Source organism: Chiloscyllium plagiosum, unplaced genomic scaffold (genome assembly GCF_037043375.1).
Source record: "Chiloscyllium plagiosum isolate Xiang-an unplaced genomic scaffold, Cpla_swu_hap1 HiC_scaffold_28, whole genome shotgun sequence".
Classification (NCBI taxonomy): domain Eukaryota; kingdom Metazoa; phylum Chordata; class Chondrichthyes; order Orectolobiformes; family Hemiscylliidae; genus Chiloscyllium; species Chiloscyllium plagiosum.
In genome coordinates this window covers 20,316,035-20,335,640 of record NW_028270166.1, presented here as the reverse complement: position 1 = coordinate 20,335,640, position 19,606 = coordinate 20,316,035, and the positions used below count along the sequence as shown (strand labels likewise).

At 37.6% G+C, this 19,606-nt stretch overlaps 1 protein-coding gene across 2 annotated transcripts in view; it reads right to left on the bottom strand.

Annotated features, from left to right (window-relative positions):
- The window catches only part of LOC122565355 (protein strawberry notch homolog 2-like), a 163,860-nt gene that overhangs the window by 13,388 nt on the left and 130,866 nt on the right, over positions 1–19,606 (bottom strand). For both annotated transcript variants that reach the window (XM_043721239.2, XM_043721240.2), the window contains exons 18-28: positions 17,893–18,099; positions 15,653–15,783; positions 13,875–14,006; positions 11,841–11,976; positions 10,326–10,438; positions 9,104–9,175; positions 7,031–7,139; positions 6,701–6,775; positions 5,177–5,320; positions 2,844–2,938; positions 749–841 (exon numbers count right to left, since the gene is read on the bottom strand). In XM_043721239.2, the coding sequence (XP_043577174.1) occupies positions 749–841; positions 2,844–2,938; positions 5,177–5,320; positions 6,701–6,775; positions 7,031–7,139; positions 9,104–9,175; positions 10,326–10,438; positions 11,841–11,976; positions 13,875–14,006; positions 15,653–15,783; positions 17,893–18,099 (1,307 nt within the window). The remainder of the gene's footprint in view (positions 1–748; positions 842–2,843; positions 2,939–5,176; positions 5,321–6,700; positions 6,776–7,030; positions 7,140–9,103; positions 9,176–10,325; positions 10,439–11,840; positions 11,977–13,874; positions 14,007–15,652; positions 15,784–17,892; positions 18,100–19,606) is intronic.

Below are 19,606 nucleotides of genomic sequence, written 5' to 3'. Positions count from 1 at the left end.
TGGTCAAAGTGAAAACTTTGAAGACTTGCATTTTCTGCCCCTATCGTAGTGTTGTGTGAATTCTAAATATGATGTTTCGACTAACTTTAACTCTTTTTACTGTTGGAAAAATTATAGAAGTTTAAAGAAATTATTTGTGCTTAGCTTTTCATAAAAATAAATATTGCTCCCACCAAAACTCTGGAAAGTTCCTTTTTCCACGAACAGCTCAGAGGAGGATCTCTCCCTCAGCTAGCCTGCTCTCGTGATATCAATAGTTTCCCAGAATAACTTCATTGCAAACAGTAAAAGGATCTGTAATTAAACCAGCCTGGAAAGCACCATTGAGCACTCTAACCTCAAGAAAACATCAAGTAAGTTGCAATCTTGAAAATCTAAAGAATGGTTCCCTTGGATCAGTGGCATCAGTGCTGTTCATGATGGATGTGAAGTCACCCACCCCCTATTACTGGAGTAATTCTTGCAACTGATGCTACTGAAGTGACCTAACAAAGAATAAGTCCAGACTAGAAGTTGTCCATGGTGCAGACAAATTGAGATTTAAATCATATTTTACTGCAAATGTATTTGTTGAACTGGCAAGTATTCAGAATATAAAGTATTCAGGTTAAACTTTATTTACTGTACTCCATTTACACCATTTGCATCACAGAAGAAACTACAATTCAACTCCAATAATTCATTTCTGAAATTATTCATCACAATTACATGGCAAGCAAGTAACAAATAACAAAACATTGATACTAACCCGGTGCGAAAGGTAGAAACCATCATTAGGTCCCGTTAAAGTGAGTGACTTCTGATAAGCCTCTTCCCAGGGCATGCCTCTGTCCACACTTATCTACAGAAGACAAAACAAATTGACAATTAATTACCAATATTTATATTCTTTATTTCCTTTACTACCATCCAACATCACATATCCTATTTCAGTATTTAGTTGCAGACTGCTTTCAAACTAATAGCAGTATGGTCTACAATCAATGCAAGGCAATCTTCTATCAAGATTGATTAGATGGTCTTTCCAGAAACACAATTCCTTGTTCCTATTATGTAGGTTAGCCGGGAACTATGAAAATTTATGTTATATTGGTTGCTACAAATGTAAAATACCACAGGTTCTGTAAGTCTGAAACTAAAGAAAGAGTTGCTGTAGCTATTCAACAGATTCGTCAATATCTAAAATGAAAGAGACACAATTAAGATCTCACCTTCTTGTCAATTCAAAAAAGCGAAAGTTATAAAATTTTGAATTAGTAACATATGTCCAAGTCAAATTGGTGTATAAATTGAAAGAGAACTAGGAATGGCAAGTCTTCCCTGTAAACCTTCTACATTTCTTCTAGCAATGTAGCATCTAATTTTTTTCCTCAATGCACAGACAATTTGTTTAAATACCCTGCTCCTTTTGTGCACGCATGATGACTTAAAAAGACGGACTTGGGTTACCAAAAATAGCAAAATATTGTAGAGTTGCTTCCCCCATTGCTTGCGATGTAATTTATTCTTTCTTCAACATCCAATTGTTTAGGCTGTAAAACCTACAGCCCATCCAAGGATCCCCAGCTGATAACTTGAAACAGCACAGAACTTCCCCTCTTCTCTTTGCTGCTCTCACCATGCTTCACTCTTACGCTCTCTCTCTCCTCCCTTTCTTGTCACAAAGACCATGTAGTTATCAGGAGTTGGACATGGAGGAAGAGAAAGGCATATCAAAGATACAAGACAATAGATTGTTTAATCTAAAGGTTTCTTTAAGGCAAAAAGATAGATCAATAAAATAAAGAAATTTAGAGGAAGAATTGAAGAAATGGGATGAAAAGCCAAAAAAGTTAACTTCTGATGGTAAACACAGGAAGGATGCTGTCAGTGGCTGGGGAGTTTAGAACAAGGCATCACAGTTTAATGATACAGGTAGGCCATTTAGGATTAAGATGAGGAGAAATTTCTTCACCCACATAGTGTTGAACCTATTAAATTATCTGTCACAGAAAGTAGTTGAGATCAAAATATTGAAGTAGATATGGTTCTGAGGGTTAAAGGGATCAAAAGTTATGGGAAGAAAGCAGGAAAGAGGTACCAAGTTGGATGATCAGCATGACCACACTGAATGGCACAGCAAGCTCAGGTGGTGAAATTTTCAATGTTTCTACAATGCATTGAACAGTAATGTAGAATACTGTTCCTGGTTGGTGGAGATTGCAAATTTAGAAGTAGCTGCTCAAGAAGCTTCTGCAACGACACACATGCAGTTACAGCATGTCAATGGTGGAGCAATTAGATGGGTACCAATCAAGTGAACAGTTTTGACACCCTTGAGTACTGTTGAGTGTTGAGAGCTGTGTCTGTCAACGTGAGTGGGGATCTTTCCGTCATGTGTATGACTTGTGCCTTCGGGATGGCAGAAACACATTTGGGAGTCAGGAAGTGAGCTCAGTGCACAACACTGAGCTTTTCTTGCAATTATGTGGCTGGTCCAGTTCATTTCCTGAGAGATGATCATGGATTGACCACTTGTGTGACGTGAACATCATTTACCAATTCAGGCAGGATATTCTACATGCAAAAGCTTGTTTCCTGATGAACTACAAATACTGAAGACTGCATCAGCAAACTGCTCCATTTCTAAACTTATAATGAAAGAAAGATCACTGATGAAGCAGTTAAAAATTAACTGGGCCCAAAATGCTGCTCCATACTTAAACATAATCATGACATCTAACTCAGAAGTTAAAGCGTCCAAAGGATGCTTTGTTTCTGCAATTCACTTCGATGAATTTGGAGGTAGGGGTATAGTGTCAGAAATAAAGACAGAGAAAGAGTGCTGCACAACAATAATTTACATTATAAAGAACGACTTGTCCATCCTGTGGATGTCCTGGTGTAAGGAAGATCTGCTGACTTTCCTCGTATATCTCTTCTACTCCTGGAGCTAGATCTGAAGAAACAGAAAAGAAACAATCAATAAAATTAATTGTATGCGATATACTGTATTAAATTTAAGAATGGAATAATAATCAACAAAGAGACCTCGAATGCAGGTTCATAGTTCCTTGAAAGAGGAATCCCAGGTAGACAGGATAGTGAAGACGACAGTTGGTATGCTTTCCTTTATTAGTCAGTGCATTGAACATAGGAGTTAGGAGGTCATGTTGGAGCTGTACAGGACAGTGGTTCGATCACTTTTGGAATACTTGTGCAATTCGGGTCTCCCTGCCACAGGAAGGATGTTGTGAAACTTGCAAAGGTTCAGAAAAGATTTACAAAGATGTTACCAGAGTTGAGCTATAGGGCTGGGGCTGTTCTCCCTGGAGCGTCGGAGGCTGAGGGGTGACCTTATAGAGGTTTATAAAATCATGAGCAGCATTGGTAGGGAAAATAGATATGGTCTTTTCCCCGAGGTGAGGGAGTCCAGAATGCAATGGCAGAGATTTAAGGTGAGAGGGAAAAGATTTAAAAAGGAATTAAAGGGCAATGTTTTCACAGAGGTGGTGAGAGTATGGAATGAGCTGCAAGAGGAAGTGGTGAAGGCTGGTACAATTACAGCATTTAAAAGGCATCTGGATGTGTATATGAATAGAAAGGGTTCAGAGGGTTATGGGCCGAATGCTGGCAAATGGGACTAGATTTATTTAGGATATCTGGTCCGCATGGACGAGTTGGACCAAAGGGTCAGTTTCCACACTGTACAACTCTATAACTAATACTTTAAACTCTAACTTTCCTATGTAAATACTTCAATTCTTCCATGAAGTACAATGGCAAAGATGAGACACAGGTTTAAAGCTTCGAAGTGTGGATAAAATCAGTGATGTGATTGCTTTGTCTGGCCACAACCTGATTTAGACTGACTAAAATTTGGCATAAGAATCCAAATCAATTAAATTGGTGAGCTACAGACGGCAACTGCATTGTTGCAATGCAGCTGACTGGTTGGTGCCTGACTAACTTTAGCTGTTGACCTACAGGCAGACACTTGGCAAGTGAGCAAGAGGAAAGGGATGATTCCAGGCTAACAGCAGCAGCCTCTGACACTTTAGTGGAACATGCCTGCCCAACCTGGTGCTAGAAAAATGGAAGCAAAAATTGCAATTTTTTCCAGTGGCCTTCTGACTAGAGTATGTATCACCCAGCACAACTAGACAGAACTCAGGAATCAAATTCGGCCTACTTGTCCAGTTTCAATCACCAACATTAGGCTTATTTATTCAACCAACGCCTCATGCATGCACTCTGAACACTTAAAATCACTGGATTCCAAATCGGTGGCTGGCCCAGTTATAGAGAATGTGAGAGGTTGTCATTTGCAATTTGTCTTCCTACCTCAGAACTAAATCTTCTTATAACTGAAAACACATGCTAAATACTGCAGCATTGTCTCTTATATAATAGGTTTAGGGATGTCAACCTTCCTTCTCCCACTCCAGGTTAGTACTGTCACCAGCTTAAGACCTGTATCACTTTAACGCATGCTTGAAACAAAGGTAAGCTAAAGTCAACCAGTAAACAGGTGAAGATGCAGTACCTGCTGGCATTCCGACAAACCCATTCACTAAAACTTCAATTTAAAAGTATTCCTGCTATAGTTGCAGAATAATGTATTACATGTTACGTTGGTATAATAGTGTATTATTTCCTTTGTCCTGAATAATGGGAAATCCTTCAAATACAAATATTGACAATATACAAGGTGAACTTTGAGATAGAATTATTAATAATCGAAGTTATCTTTTGTTCATTTGCAGTTAATTATTTTCTTTATCCATTTGGCATGTATTGCTTATATTGAGAAGGTTCACTTTCTTGCTTATTTTAAAAAACTCTCAGAAGGTCTGTAACATTTTTGCTTTAGTGTGTTTTAATCATCTATGGCTCACATGCCATCTCCTCCACTGCACAACTAGAACATAAACTTTCCTGTTTATTTCAAAAAAAACCATAAGGCCTGTGAACCATTTTTGATTTAGTGGGTTCTAACCATTTGTGACTCTCATACCATCTCTTTGGCCACTAAACTAGGATATAAATCAGCAGCAGCAAATTCTGCATGAGCAATATTAATGTGAGAAAAACATCGACTGCACTTTTTTTTAAAAACATGTCAGAGTACTGTAGAGACAAAAGGTATGGGGAAAAATTGGAGAACCTTGGGTTTTTGCAAACTACTAGACCATACCTAGAATTCCCATGTCATATTTTCCATCTTTTTTGTCCTTCTCAATGAGATAATCAAATGTGTCTGTAAAATACTGAAAAAGTGCATTTTGTTTATGAACCTCGAGTCCAAGAATTCGATTCAGGAATTTTGTGATGCTGCAGTCTGAAACAGGAAAAAGAAAACAAAATTCATATTGAATCACTTCTGTTTTAGCTTTATCTTACTTTTTTTTGACAAGCAAGCCTCTTTAAATGAAGCAGCTCACATCAGCAATGCCACCTCTGCTGGATTTCCAGCAGCTTCTCACAATTGAGGTCTGATCTCTGGGATACAGATGTGGGCAAACTGGGAGAAAAAGTGCAACAGTAGAGATGGAATTGTGATGGGCAAACATGGAAATGAATCATCAGAAATTTACCAAAAGTTAAAACTTAATGTAACCAAAAGACTGCAGTAGAATGTCATCTGGTGATGGAAAAGTGGAGACATACTGACTGTGAAAGTTGCTAATGGCATCAACAATTTGTGATAGATTAAAAACTCCAGCATAGTTAGTAAACACAGGAAACATGCCATTCTTCAATTTAGTGTATAATTTGAGTATATGATAAACATCATTGCCTCCATGTATGGTCAAATTCCCAACTCTAGATTACAGTTGCTGCCTGAGAAGCTGATTGCTCCTAGAATGGACCATGTTTGCATTCTTGGATGTGACAGAGTCAGAGAATACAGCGGACCATTTATGAGTGCATTCAAAATTTCCTAATACCAAGCTTACTCTTGTAACCCAAAAACGCTCTCATAGGTTTATAGAAAGTCAAAGGACTCAGCCACAATAAAAGTAATAACAGTTGTCAACAGTGATTGAATGCCACGTGGTTAAATGTCCAAGAATACTTCCAATAAAGTGAAAAAATGAATTGCTAACTTATTCAAGGAATACAGAGATTGCTGGCTGGACCAGCAGGTTGTTTTGATATGGATGATTTCAAGCCTCCCAAGTGTCACTGGAGCTGCAGTCATCCAGGCAAGGGGCCATATTTCATCACTTTCCTGATTTGTACTTTGCAGGTGGTCGACAGGTTCTGAGGAGATAGGAGGAGAGTTACTTTTATAGGATTCCTAGCCTTTGACCTGCTCTTGGAGCCACTGTAGTTATATGGTTGGTCCAGTTCAGTTTTTGGGGTCATTGGTAATCCTCACAATGTTAATAATGGGGTATTCAATGATGGTAATGTCATTGAATGTCATGGGATGATGGGTCAGTTCTCTTTTGTTAGAGATTGCCATTTTCTGTGGTGTGAATGCTATATACCACTTTTCAGCCCAAATCTGGATATTGTCAAGATCTTGCTGTATTTAAACATGGGCTGCTTCAGTTTCTGAGGCATACTGAATGATGCTGAACACTGTCATATTCATCTCATTTGTTCAGTGTAGCCATTGTCTGTTATAGGGAATTGACTGTCAAAAGAATTTTTGATTACAAATCCTTAATACAAATTGATAATTTGGTTTAAACAAATACTAAATTCTCACCTTTTTCCACATTGATACATCCATAACGATTTTCTTTGCAAAATATCCCAACAGCCATCAGTCCCTGTCTCATGTCTACAATACAGATGCTTCTTGTTAGATTTTCCGACTGGTCATTACATTCTACAGAACACAGCTGCTATGGACAAGTAAAGATAATCTCTCTCCACTTTTATATGCAGAAATTATTCCAGATGTTCAGTTAATTTAAATTACCAAAATACTAATAGGAATGTTTCAAAATAATGCAATTAAGAGCAAAAAAACACTTAGTACTAACTTTAAACATGTTATTAGACACAAGACATTTTCTATTACCTAAATACTTACCTTCTATAAAACAACTGGGACCTCCAATGTAATCTTTTGGTGGTTGTACTTTGTTTTCAATTTGACCCAAGATGGTTTTAATTATCTTATCCAGTGCTTTAGTTCCATACTGTGAGAAAGGAAGAATTAAAATAAAATTCAAGTATCAACTGATCTCAAATACTAGTTAAGCATTTTAATTAAAATTGCAAATCATACAACAAATTGCTAACTACCTTTGGCATTTGAATAATATAAGCTAAAACAAAATTGCTACTTCATTCTGTACATTGTTCAGTTTTGTTAAAATTTCCTTAAACGCTTCCTTCATATCCTCCAGTTTTAAACCACAATGATCAGTTAAAAATAAGAACGAGTTTTAAAAAACGCAGTTTCCAATCTAAACGCTAGAAGGTGCATGAGAGCACTACATGAAGACTATTTCTGGTCTTCCCTGCTTGTGCAAAAAATGTTCTCTCAAGCTTTGGTAAATACATCCCCTAATAGTCTAAAAATAAAAATGGAGATTACTGCTGTGAACAGACCATTTACAGACTTATATTTTATAGCTCTGTGATACACAGTCCTATCAATTTTACATGAATATTTCAGGATTTAAAGTTTATTTTTGACATTTGAGCCTCCTTTATATCCTCGGATATCTTACGTCACAATCTATTCACCTCAGTCCTTTGCCAAAATAGTTACCAGCTACTTTCACAGATGAAAACAAGGAAGCTACACGACAGCTTACAATCAACAGGGTGAGATACCTGCTGGTGCTGTCCAACAGCAAGCTCACCAGTATGCGAAGTCAGTAATGAACAACCTTATTTGTATGGAGTACTGTGTAAAGGGCACTTCTGACTCTATTACTACTAATTATAAAAGCTAGAAATTCTGACTACTGTCTACCCTGAGGATAGAAGGCATAAAAGTGCAAAGAAAGATTTGCTAGGGAATCTTAAACCCAGCTGCACTTTTCATAATGAAATATGATTACAATCTTTTAAAAAGAATTAAAATAAAAATATTCCTTTTTGTCAGCGCACAAACCAATGTTTGGATGTAGAATCAGAGTCATTCAGCATATCAAGATGGGTTCCAACTGAGCCAACAGAACAATACCTCCTGGCAGAAGCAATCTCCTACACTGCTGTTATTTGCCTTGTAAGAGGTGGATGTGTGTTATGCCTCTTCAATGAAAATGGAAAACTCCTTAGTTTACCATGTTCTACAGTTAGGGAGAGAGGCTTGAGAAATTCTTTCAGGATTAAGCATCAGAAAACATATATCTAAAAGAAAATAATGGCCAGTGACTGACGTCCCTAAATTTTGTTCTCGATTTTTAATGTAATAGACATAGCGAAAGTGGCACTTTGTGCACACAAGAGAAAAAAATCGCTACTACTGCCTTCCTGACAGCATTGTGGGTGTACCTACACAAGACAGATGGCAGCAATTAGGAAGGTGGCTCACCACCACAAACACTGCCCTTTCCAGCAAGGCTTACATAGTCGTAAAGATATATAGCAAAGAAACAAACCCTTCGGTCCAACTCGTCCATGCTGACCAGATATCCTAAACTAATCTAGTTCCATTCTCCAGCATTTGGCCCGTATCCCTCTAAACCCTTCCTATTCATGTACAGATGGCTTTTAAATGTAATAATTATACCAGCCTCCATCACTACTTCTGGCAGCTCATTCCATACACGCAGCACTCTCTACGTGAAAAGAGTTGCCCCTTAGGTTCCTTTTAAATCTTTCCACTCTCATCCTAAACCTATACTCTCTCGTTCTGGATTCCCCCACCCCAGGGAAAAGATCTCATCTATTTACCCTATCCATGCCCATCATGACTTTATAAACCTCTATAAGGTCACCCCTCAGCCTCCAACGTTCCGGGAAAAACAGCCCCAGCCCATTCAGGCTCTCTCCATAGCTCTAACACTCCACTTACAACTCAGAAAATAATTTTTAAAAATGTTGCTCTGAACCATTTTCACAGTACACAATATATGTACTTTCATTTTTGATTGTTCGTTATTTGAGGCCTTGGTTAAGGAAGTAAATTGTAACAGAGAAATGTTACCTTGTTATCAAAGTTGTATTTGCTGAGGTCTCTGGATTCTGTTGCTCTTCGGTCACCATGAGTCAAAGCACCCTATGACAAGAATACATATCCAATTTTAAAACAGCACCTAGAAAGCTTTAACACAAATTTTCATGTTACACTATTTATTTAAAATGATTTGGAGGTGCCAGTGTTGTACTGGCATGTACAAAGTTAAAAATCACACAACACCAAGTTATAGTCTAACAGGTTCAGTCGGAAGCACTAGCCTTTGAAGCACCGGTGAAGGAGCAGTGCTCCGAATGCTAGTGCTTCCAAATAAACTTATTAAAAATGAAACTCCTTCAATGTCTGTTTGACCAAATTTGTAGGAATTTCACATTTCTACTTTGGCAATTCTACAACTTGACAGAAGAGTACAAATGTAGGATGGAAAACAGTTTTTGAATTTTGTGACCACAACTAGGACTATCTTGAGGTGAGTGGTTGCAAGATTTCATGGTGTGGTACTGAAGTATTTATATGAAAGGAGAGCCCAAGACTGATGACTGGTCTGCAATGAGTTAGTAGATCTCAGCCATTCCACTACAATTAGTCAAAAATTCCCAGATTGGGAATAATCAAGAAATAAAATCAATAAGCATTCCACATGAACTCTTCTGGAAAGTAAATTTATACTGAAATTCTTGGTCATTTGTAGAGGCAAGAACTATATCTAGCAAGAACACCAACGTCAGGAAAAAAATACTTGGGTTCAGGGAAAAGAAAAAGAATGCGCCACTTAAAAAGTCTCAAGTAATACATGGGCATCTTACATTTACAATGGAATAAATCCAGATTTCAAAAGTTATATACTAATGTTAATATAATGCAGTGTTAATTAAAAAAAGGGGACATGAATGTCAAACATAGCCAGTATGAATTACTAATACTGTGAGCTGAAAATGGTAGGACATTACAATAAAAAGGATTATTGGAGGAACCAATCACCACAACTGATGAGTTACTTTTATTAAGCCATCCAAACTCTGCAGATAACATCAGTGGCTCTGTTTTTATTTCTGGCTGGAGTATCACGTAATCACTTGTAGACTATTACTGAATATTTCTTTTATCTACAGTGTGTAAATAAGGTGGTAATAAAGATTCTTGACAGCTTGTCTAACATGGTGCGTGAATTATCTGTATAAATAAAATTAAAGCTTTTACATGCTGCATTTAGTAAGATGAATGAAATTACCAGACTTTCCAGACGCTTAGCAACAATGGAGGCAAAACGTCTTTCGCCTGCAAGTTCAGAAATGAGGAATATATATTCTGGAGCTGACACCTGGTTTGATCTATGAGTACGACCTGAAAGAGAACAAAAGACACCGAATAAAGGCAGGGCAAATGAAATTTTAACAATGGGCTAAATTACTAGACACAAAACCAAAACTGCATACAAGGACATCATACTGTGATAAATAACTTCCTTTTATTGACTGATGCCAATAAGTTAGTTTTTTGCAAGCAAGATTTACAAGGATGTTGCCAAGGTTGGAGGGTTTGAGATATAGGGAGCGGCTGAAGAGGCGGGGCTGTTCTCCCCAGAACACTGGAGGCTGGGAGGGTGACCTTATGGAGGTTTATAAAATCATGAGGGGCATGGATAGGATAATTAGAGAAGGTCTTTTCCCTGGGGTAGGGAAGTCCAGAACTAGAGGGCATATGTTTAGGGTTAGAGGGGAAAAATTTAAAAGGGACCTAAGGGGCAACATTTTCACACAGAGGGTAGTATGTGTATGGAAGGAGCTGCCAGAAGAAGTGGAAGAGGCTGGTTCAAATACAGGTGCACAATCCTTTATCTGAAATGCTCGGGATCAGCTGGTTTTAGGAATTCAGAATTTTTGAATAAGTGACAGTTTGATGGTGAAATTTTTTAAAATTTTACCGGAGGAGCACACTCACTGAATAAAACGTGGCTGTGAAACAGAACTGAGGCCTGCCAGTGTTGGGCCATGCCCGCCCCACATCATATCTGAGAGACATTCATTGAGTTGGCGTGGAGTTCGGTCAACTGTTTGTACATCAAACAATCTTGTTAATGAGATAAAAACTTTATATTAAAACCTTCGGACTTTGGAGCTTTTTGGATTTCGGATAAAGGGTTGTCTACCCGTACAACATTTAAAAGGCATCTGGATGGGCATACGATTAGGAAGGGTTTAGAGGAATATGGGCCAGGTGCTGGCAGATAGGACTAGATTAATTTAGGGTATCTGCTTGGCATGGACAAGTCAGACCGAATGGTCTGTTTCCGTGCTGTACATCTCTTTGACTCAATGTCAGCAGTCAACAGAACAAAACAGAGATTTGAAAAATTGTGCTGAGATTAAAAAAAGTAGAAGCTGTTTATTGTTTGACATCAGAAAGTAAGAACAAATATTATCTCTGACCTACCAAAGTGGATTAAAACTTTCCTGTGTTCAATTAAGTAGTAAAAATTAAATAAACACTGATTACAATATTACAACTATAATTGGTAAACAGTAGCCCTTCAACATAAGGTAACCATGAGTGTACAACAGATCTTTTCACCTCAGACATTCTATTGCCTACAGAAGTAAGTTCTATACCTGTTACAGGCATTTGATGTCTAGATTATGATCTTTTGCTCAGCTATAAAATTACACTGGTATTATGCATACAAACAACTTTCAAGTACTCTGTACTTACTCTTGCTATTAATCATCAAATACTATCTGGCACTTACCAAATTGTTGAACTGCGCGATCTGCACTCCAAGGCAATTCTAGGGTCATGTGCACTCTTCTTCGTTGGTTTTTTATTCTTTTATCAGCCTGCAGTGAAATTCCCGAACTGGCTGCTTCAGAGATAATAGCTACAAACTTGACAAATCAGAGTGTTCATTTTAATTTTAGAAGATGCATCATCTATTAAAAATGCTTATTTTTGTGAATCAGGTATAACACATATATTACAAGAACTTAATTTTTAAACCTTAGCACAATGTAATAGTGGATGGCAGGACATGGGCTCATTCTCATGGCCCAGTAAATGACAAGTTGGCAATACAAAGTCCAAAGGAGAGGTGTTTCCCTGCAGAGAGGTGGGATAATAGTAGGGTGAGGTACATTGACTTATCTTAGATATCTCAGAGGCCTGCCTCCTAAGTCACAGGACAGTCTAACAGTCAGAGGCTGTGGGAGGTTGGGGGATGAGACTCAGGCCTTCAACCTCTCGATGTAAAGGCAGCAGCTGGTAGCAGGCTATGAGGAAGTCTGCTTTGCAGAGCAAGCTAAATTTGTGCATAGTAGGATTTCTACCATTCTACAAGAAGTCCTATCATCTTTTGGAGTTAAAGTTGACTGGCAGCCTTGGCAGACCAAACAGTGCTAAAGCCCAGTGGTGGACGCTGCCAGGACTGCAGACATGACTAAGGCAGCAGCCCAAAGGAATCATGGACCCAGATAAGTAAGGTGTACTAGATGGGGTGGATTTAAGAACTATAGAAAACAAAACAAGAATGCAACAAAAACTAGAAACAGGATAAGTAATAATGGTAAAAAGTCAACACTTAACAATTCATTTAAATGCACACAGCATCTGTAATAAGATAGATGAGTTGATGGCAAAAATACAAAATGACGGGATAGCTATTATGGATACATGGTTGCAGTGTGGCCAGGATGGGGATCACAACACTGAAGGGAATTCGATGATATGGAATAATAGGTGAAAAGGTGGGAGATAGCATTCTTTACAAAGGATGGCACTAGTGTGATAGTGAATACTGATGAATTGAATTAGATTGTCATACGGAATCAGTCTGGGGAGAAATATAGAACTGCAAGGGAAAAGAGGGAAATGTGATAGTTGTTTGTAAGCCTTTAAGGAGTTGCTTCACAATAAGATAAATTATAAATCAGGAAATAGTGAAAAAGGGCATTACAATTATAATGGGTGATTTTAATCTACATGTTGACTGGACAAATTAGGTGGGCAAGTGTAACATGGAAGACAATTTCTAGATTGCATCAGGGATCATTTCTTAGAGCAACACATTGCACAACCTACCCAGGAACAGGTTATTTTAGGTCTAGTAATATGTAATGAGGTAGGATTAATAAGAGATTTAGGATCTATTAACAGGTAGCGATCACAACATGGTGGAATTTTAAATTTAGTTTAAGGGAGAGCTACTCGGATATTCATTCATTCATGGACATCAATTAAATAAGGGCAATTACAGAGGTATGAAGAGAGAGTTGCTGCAAGTTAGCAGAATGATTGTTGAATGGGGTGCAGGCTCGAGAGGCCTCCTGCTCCTAAGTTATTAGAGAATGTGACAAAGGGAGGGGAATGGGTTTTAAAATTCGAGCTGAAAAGGAGAAGGTATACAATCTTCTGGGGGTGATGCCCCAATATGCAATTCACACCCTTCGAAAATAGAACCCCATGACTTCCTGTCACACCCAGCATTTCACGCCCACTGAAAACAATGCAATGAAGAAGCTCTAGAGAAAGTCAAAAAATATCCTCTACATAATGTGTGTCAAAGGTTCTTACATTTTGTCTCCACCCTTCACACATCTGTGTGGCCTAATGGAATGGCACAGCTTTTTACTAAAGTTGCAAAAATCTACTCTCACTAAAATTAGCGGAGGAAAATATGGTATTCCTGAATTATCAAGGTTGGGAGATGAATACTTCAGCGTGTTGCTCTATTTCGAAAACAAATTAATGCCTACCATATGTGATCATACATAATGAGAAAGATATTTACCTTATCCCCATTCATGAACCGCTCCTTTTCCTTTAAATTCACATGGTCGATGGACAAATTTTGTTCTGCTCTTGACTCATAACAAACTGAGCCATCTGGTTTGCGAACAACACGTCCCTTTCTTCCAGTCATCTATTAAAAATCAATAAATACAGAAATCAACGTTCATTATGACATTACAAAGACCAACAAGTTTAAAAAAAAATTGTGCTCAGTAGGATGAAGAAAATCTATTACAACCAGAAAGTTTTTTCCAAACTTTACACCTAATATCAGCACTGAGGTTTCATCTTTTCTACACCAACAATGTGGTTAACCCTTAATTATGAACAGAACTCCCTGCCACAATTATGACATATTTAAATTTTGGATTTCAATCATTCTTAATGTTTCCCAAAGTGAGACTGGTCTGAACTTGGTCTGAATTATAGATGGTTTGATTGTGAACTCACTCTGCCTCAGAACTGGGTTGACACCAACAATAACCATGAGTTTCCTTAACAACAAATAATTATTTATCCCATCTGTAGAAGATGGACTAAAATCAAAGTCCTAGTAATAAACGTTCACTGCACAAATTCCCTACAACATAAATGAGTAAGCATCAGTAGATCTCTTAAGAATTTAAATTCTGCTATTACATATTTGTGATGCTATGATTATCTTCTGTTGTTCACATACTTATCTTCAGCATAAACAATGAAATACTACATTTGTAGTATTTTTATGAGTACACAGTTGAGTAACATCCCAAGTTCCTGCTTACCATGTGACATTAGCTGTCAAGCAACTAGTAGGATGATCAGATCTTAGAATACAACCTCAACTTACAAGGAAATCCCAAAATTTTAACTACTGAGGTCGTCAATTAGAGCATATTTCAAATTGTTTGCATATTTGCGAACCACACGAATAAAATTACAACTTTCAAATTCACTAATGTTCTTACAATCAATTCTTGGACCAGTTAAAGGTGTAGCAGGTTATTTCATGACTTTGATGTTCGCTAAGAATTTCCAAAAAAAGTCAAATTTACTTTGACGACAAGTCCCCAGGCAGGAAGTCCTTAGCATGCCAGAATTTCCAAAGGAACCCCAAGTATGTTAAGAAGTTATGACACATTTTATCATTGCACTCAACTACTAAGTTAATTTTATGGGTGCTTACAAAGACACTTGCATGTATATCATTTTCAACATGTCCGCTATATTAAATCCTTCATTGACTTCAGACAAACTTTAAGTGTCTCAGCCAATTAAGGCAATGGGTAGCAGTGTCACACAGTTGGGGCAGTCAGTCTTGATACTCTTGGGTTATGAAAATCAAAATCATTCAAGGTTCCCATGCCCAATTGTTGGCTAATGAAGTCTGTTGCTTATGCATCAATGATGAATACTGGATTAGTGATCAAGTATGTCATACTCTAATCTTAATCAAGAAACAGAAAACTACTGCTAAAAAGGCATGAAAATAAAACTGCAGTTAAATCTCCCACTGTTTCTTGCCTCTCCTGGAAACATAGTAAGTATCAGTATCCATTTTATGAGCGGTAAAGCTAAATAGCAAACAATGGCAAGCTATTTTGCCAGGAACAACAAAGCCTACATGCATGCACATTTTAATAGGAGTTACTGGACAGCAGTCAGGAGGGGGAATCTTAAAATAATCTCTCTCTTTAGCCCAAAGTCAAGTAGAGCACTACAATATTCCAATTGGTAACTAATGCCAGTGACCATTTGCTCATAAGAAAAGCAGTTTGCAAATTCTTGGAAAATTACCTCAGCGACTTGCTCAGGACCACCGAACAAGTCAATCAGTTCATCCAGTGTATTCAGAGGTAGTTCTTTTCCTAGTAGTTCAACCTTTACTAACAGATCCCATTTCATTTTCTCTACATAATCTAGTGTTGCTGCAAGCAGAAAATAATTTAAGTTAATCAAAACGTTGAAGGTCACTAACGGTTTTTGTTCATCAACATCTATAGGACATCAATGTGTATACAACCAATTTGCATTATTCAGTTCAAAAGGGAGCATTCAGAATACTGTCTTATATTTAAATAGGCAAAAGATTAAGAAAAATTTGGAAAAATAACCAGGCTACTCTTTGCACTGAACAGAAATATTCATGCAAATGGGGAGAAAATTGAATAGTAGGTGAAAACAAGTACACATTTTTCAGGGCTGTATCGAGGACCAGTGCTTGAAATTTGTGTCTCACTGGAGTAACACCAGGTCTACTTCTTTTAGGATTACTCAGTTTACATGCATCCTTAAAGAGAATGCCAGTTACATTTTTGTTCAGATTTACCTTAGTGTGGTGCCAGAAGTGTATTCCGCTTTTCCCTTTAGCAGTACGGTGGGTCGCTGCTGGCTGCACCTTTCCCATAAACAGTCTAGGTGCTACTGCCAGCCTGGAAAGGGCTGAAATTGCAAGGTTTCAAAAGGCAAGCTGCCTCCAGAATAGCAACAAGCTCACTTCAATTTTTAACATGCACCCTAGGAACAAATTAAGGGTGATCTTTGGGCCAGTCTCATTTTCAGCAAAAATGAGACTACAAATTAATCCAGCTGGGGAACAAAATACATCACACTGGTGTATAATGTAAAATAACCTGATCTGTATTATAAATGGACAGCAATCAAATTCCATAAGAATCTTCCCACTGAAGATTCCATCAGCATTAATTACAAAATCAACAATCTGTTACCTGAGCCAAGTAGCATTGCTTGTGACCAGCTAATGCAGCGTAATGTTAGAAACATTAATATGGAAGTAACAAAAGATATACACTAACAATTAACGATTAATACTGTAAAATGCTTTTATCTTCTTTTCACAGTTATATCTTGAATTTTACCTTTTCCAATTATGAGAGGAACAGTAAAAGTCCAGCCTGTCCAGTGTACACTTGTGATACAACCAGTCACAGTTTGTCACATAGACTGAAACCAGTTTTCACAACAGACACATGCAGTGCATAGCGGGGAGTGTAACTAGTGTCAGCAATGTCACTTGCTTACTGAAACACAAATGGCCCAATATGGCAAGCAAGACCTTGGATACTAATCCACAGAACAGCAGAAACGTGGCCCAACAATGCTCTGGGATTGAGTTGTGGCTTTGTACCTAAATATGGCGTGTAATTTATCTTTTAACAAGTGTAAATTCTTTCAGAAGAGAACTTTTCTAGCAGATTCCTGCGGCTGGTGATCCTGCCATTAAATTCTGGACTCTTGAGAGTAAATAGTGCTCAAAATGTACTCTAGAATGTTTGAATTGGGTGACCAACCCCCATGACTAGGTTCATTAATTAGTTCTAAGGCTCAATTACATAATTTAATTGACAAAGAAGTTAAAGCTTATACTGTTTGGACAGAAAATTAGAGTTAAAAATAAAATCACATCAGCCATGATCTCATCGAATGGCAGAGCAAGGTTGAAGGGCTGACTGGCCTACTTCTGTGACTAATTCATACACTCATTGCACTCTACAAGCTTTGGTGAGACTCAGGACTGGAAATCATGGTTGGGTGCATTCCATATTTCTGGTACTATAGCTCTTTGGTACAAAACATTCTTGTTTCCTCCAATCCTCCTTGACCTCACTAATCATTCTTGAAGTGGGATCATTTTATTAGAAAGAGGATTTGTGTTCCAATAAAGATTCTGCCAATTAATTTGCCGGTGAATGTGTGGTTAGATCACAGTGTTAATGTTATTACTTCTTTAAAGCCATTGAATTCAGAATGCCCTAAATTATTTTTAAGGTTTGTTCTCGCTCAGGTCCTGGGGATTATATCTCATTCGAGAACGTAGAATGATGTACTTGCAGCACTGATCAATTACAATGAAATGTTCAAACTACAAGTAATGGTCAGGTGTGACTCTCCCTTCCTTCGTCCAGTGACAGCATCACCCTTGAACGTTTGATTTTATTGGCACAAGCAAAACAAAGTCATAAATCCATGGTGCATTAATGAGCTTCAACAACTTGTGACAATATATTAACTGATACCTTTCTCTGTCGATCGAAAATCATTTGGAGTATCCAAAGCAATGAGATCATTCTCTTCAGATATCTCCATGGCAGATGAAGGTGACGAGTTCGGGTCACTGTCAGTATCAACGTCCGAATCACAGCTACTGTCATCACTGCTTTTCAACAAACATACATATTCTGGTATAGTTTTCAAGTGTTTTACATTGCGAACGTGTGGTTTTCCTGCAGTAGAGGAAATAATAATGGCATAAAAAGTTACTTTAAACAATACAATAATACCTAAAAAGAGCAAGAAGATGAATTTATCACACTGAAAGTAACCTCTTTCAAACTTTCATTGACCAAGTTGCCTTCACATGTATACAATCTTTTCTACTCTGAAAAGAATTGTGAAGCATGATACATTTATAACATTTCTAACTAAAGAAATTCTACTTTCACCATTATAGCTTAAAGTAGGAATCTGTGAAAGCCAATAGTAATGTGCGAAAATAGTAGTGAACAATGAACAAAATAAACTGTCCTCTGTAGAAAATAGGGTTTTATTTCACATCCTCCTTTTCTAGCTATGACCCAATGAAAACTGTTCAGTTTTGCAGCTACCTGAATGCAAATAACTTTTGTGCTCAGCTTACAGAACTGAAAAATGATGTCTTGGTTGAATTGCCCATTTCTATTTGGCAAACAGCTACTCAACTACAGCAGGTGTTCAAAGGAGTGTTAATACAGCAAACGCGAAAATACTTGCTGTAGCTTCATTGCGATACACATTTTGCAGTGTTGAATTTCCAGAATGAAAATAATGGTGTCAGCTGTGAACATAATATTCAGGGTTCTATCAAATATTTTTCAGCTGAGCGCTTTGTATTACTTTAGTGGGTAAGCTACGCATAATGACACAACCAGAAATTCTGGAGAAACTCAGGTCTGACTGCATCTGTGGAGAGCAAGCAGAGTTAATGTTGAGTCCAGTGAACATTCTGCAGAATCTTTTTAGTAATGTCTATTATTGCTACATCAGATCTCCACTATTTTATACAGCTGCAAAATCAACAAAGCAGCTTTTCTGCCTGCAGCAAACACCCACATCCCAATACAGAAATATGTATGACAAAGTACACATTAGTACATCTTTGAAACTTCAAAAGTAAAAATTAGTAAGATGAGTCATTTCATATATACATACTTAGATCCCATTGGTTTTTAACAACAAACTGAAATGAGCTTTTTTAAGTCTGTTAATTAATGTTCCTGTACATTGATGTCCATTAATGTGGTGTACTGGCTTTATCACAGTATGTAGATACTTGTGTTCATATTTCGAAAACTGCTGGAAAGATCAAACAGAATATTGACTGCTTTCTCTTTCAAATGTTAAATGCCAATTTCTTATTTTATAAACTCAGGCGTACATTTTGTTAGTGTACCCTCAAGTTTCTAAGATTGCAGATAATTCAAAGAGCAAAGTTAATCAACTTGTACATCAGCCTTTCATACTGCTTAAACGGCAAGAGTAATTTAATCTCCAGTCAGGCCTGTCCATTTCATGTACCTGTCCATTTTTGTACCTGTCAGGCAGGGAGGAAAGGGTCGTGTGAGGGAGCCATGGTTTAATAAGGAATTGGAATCCCTTGTTAAATGGAAGAGGGCGGCCTATGTAAAGATGAGGCGTGAAGGTTCAATTGGGGCAATTGAGAGTTATAAGGTAGCCAGGAAGGACCTGAAGAGA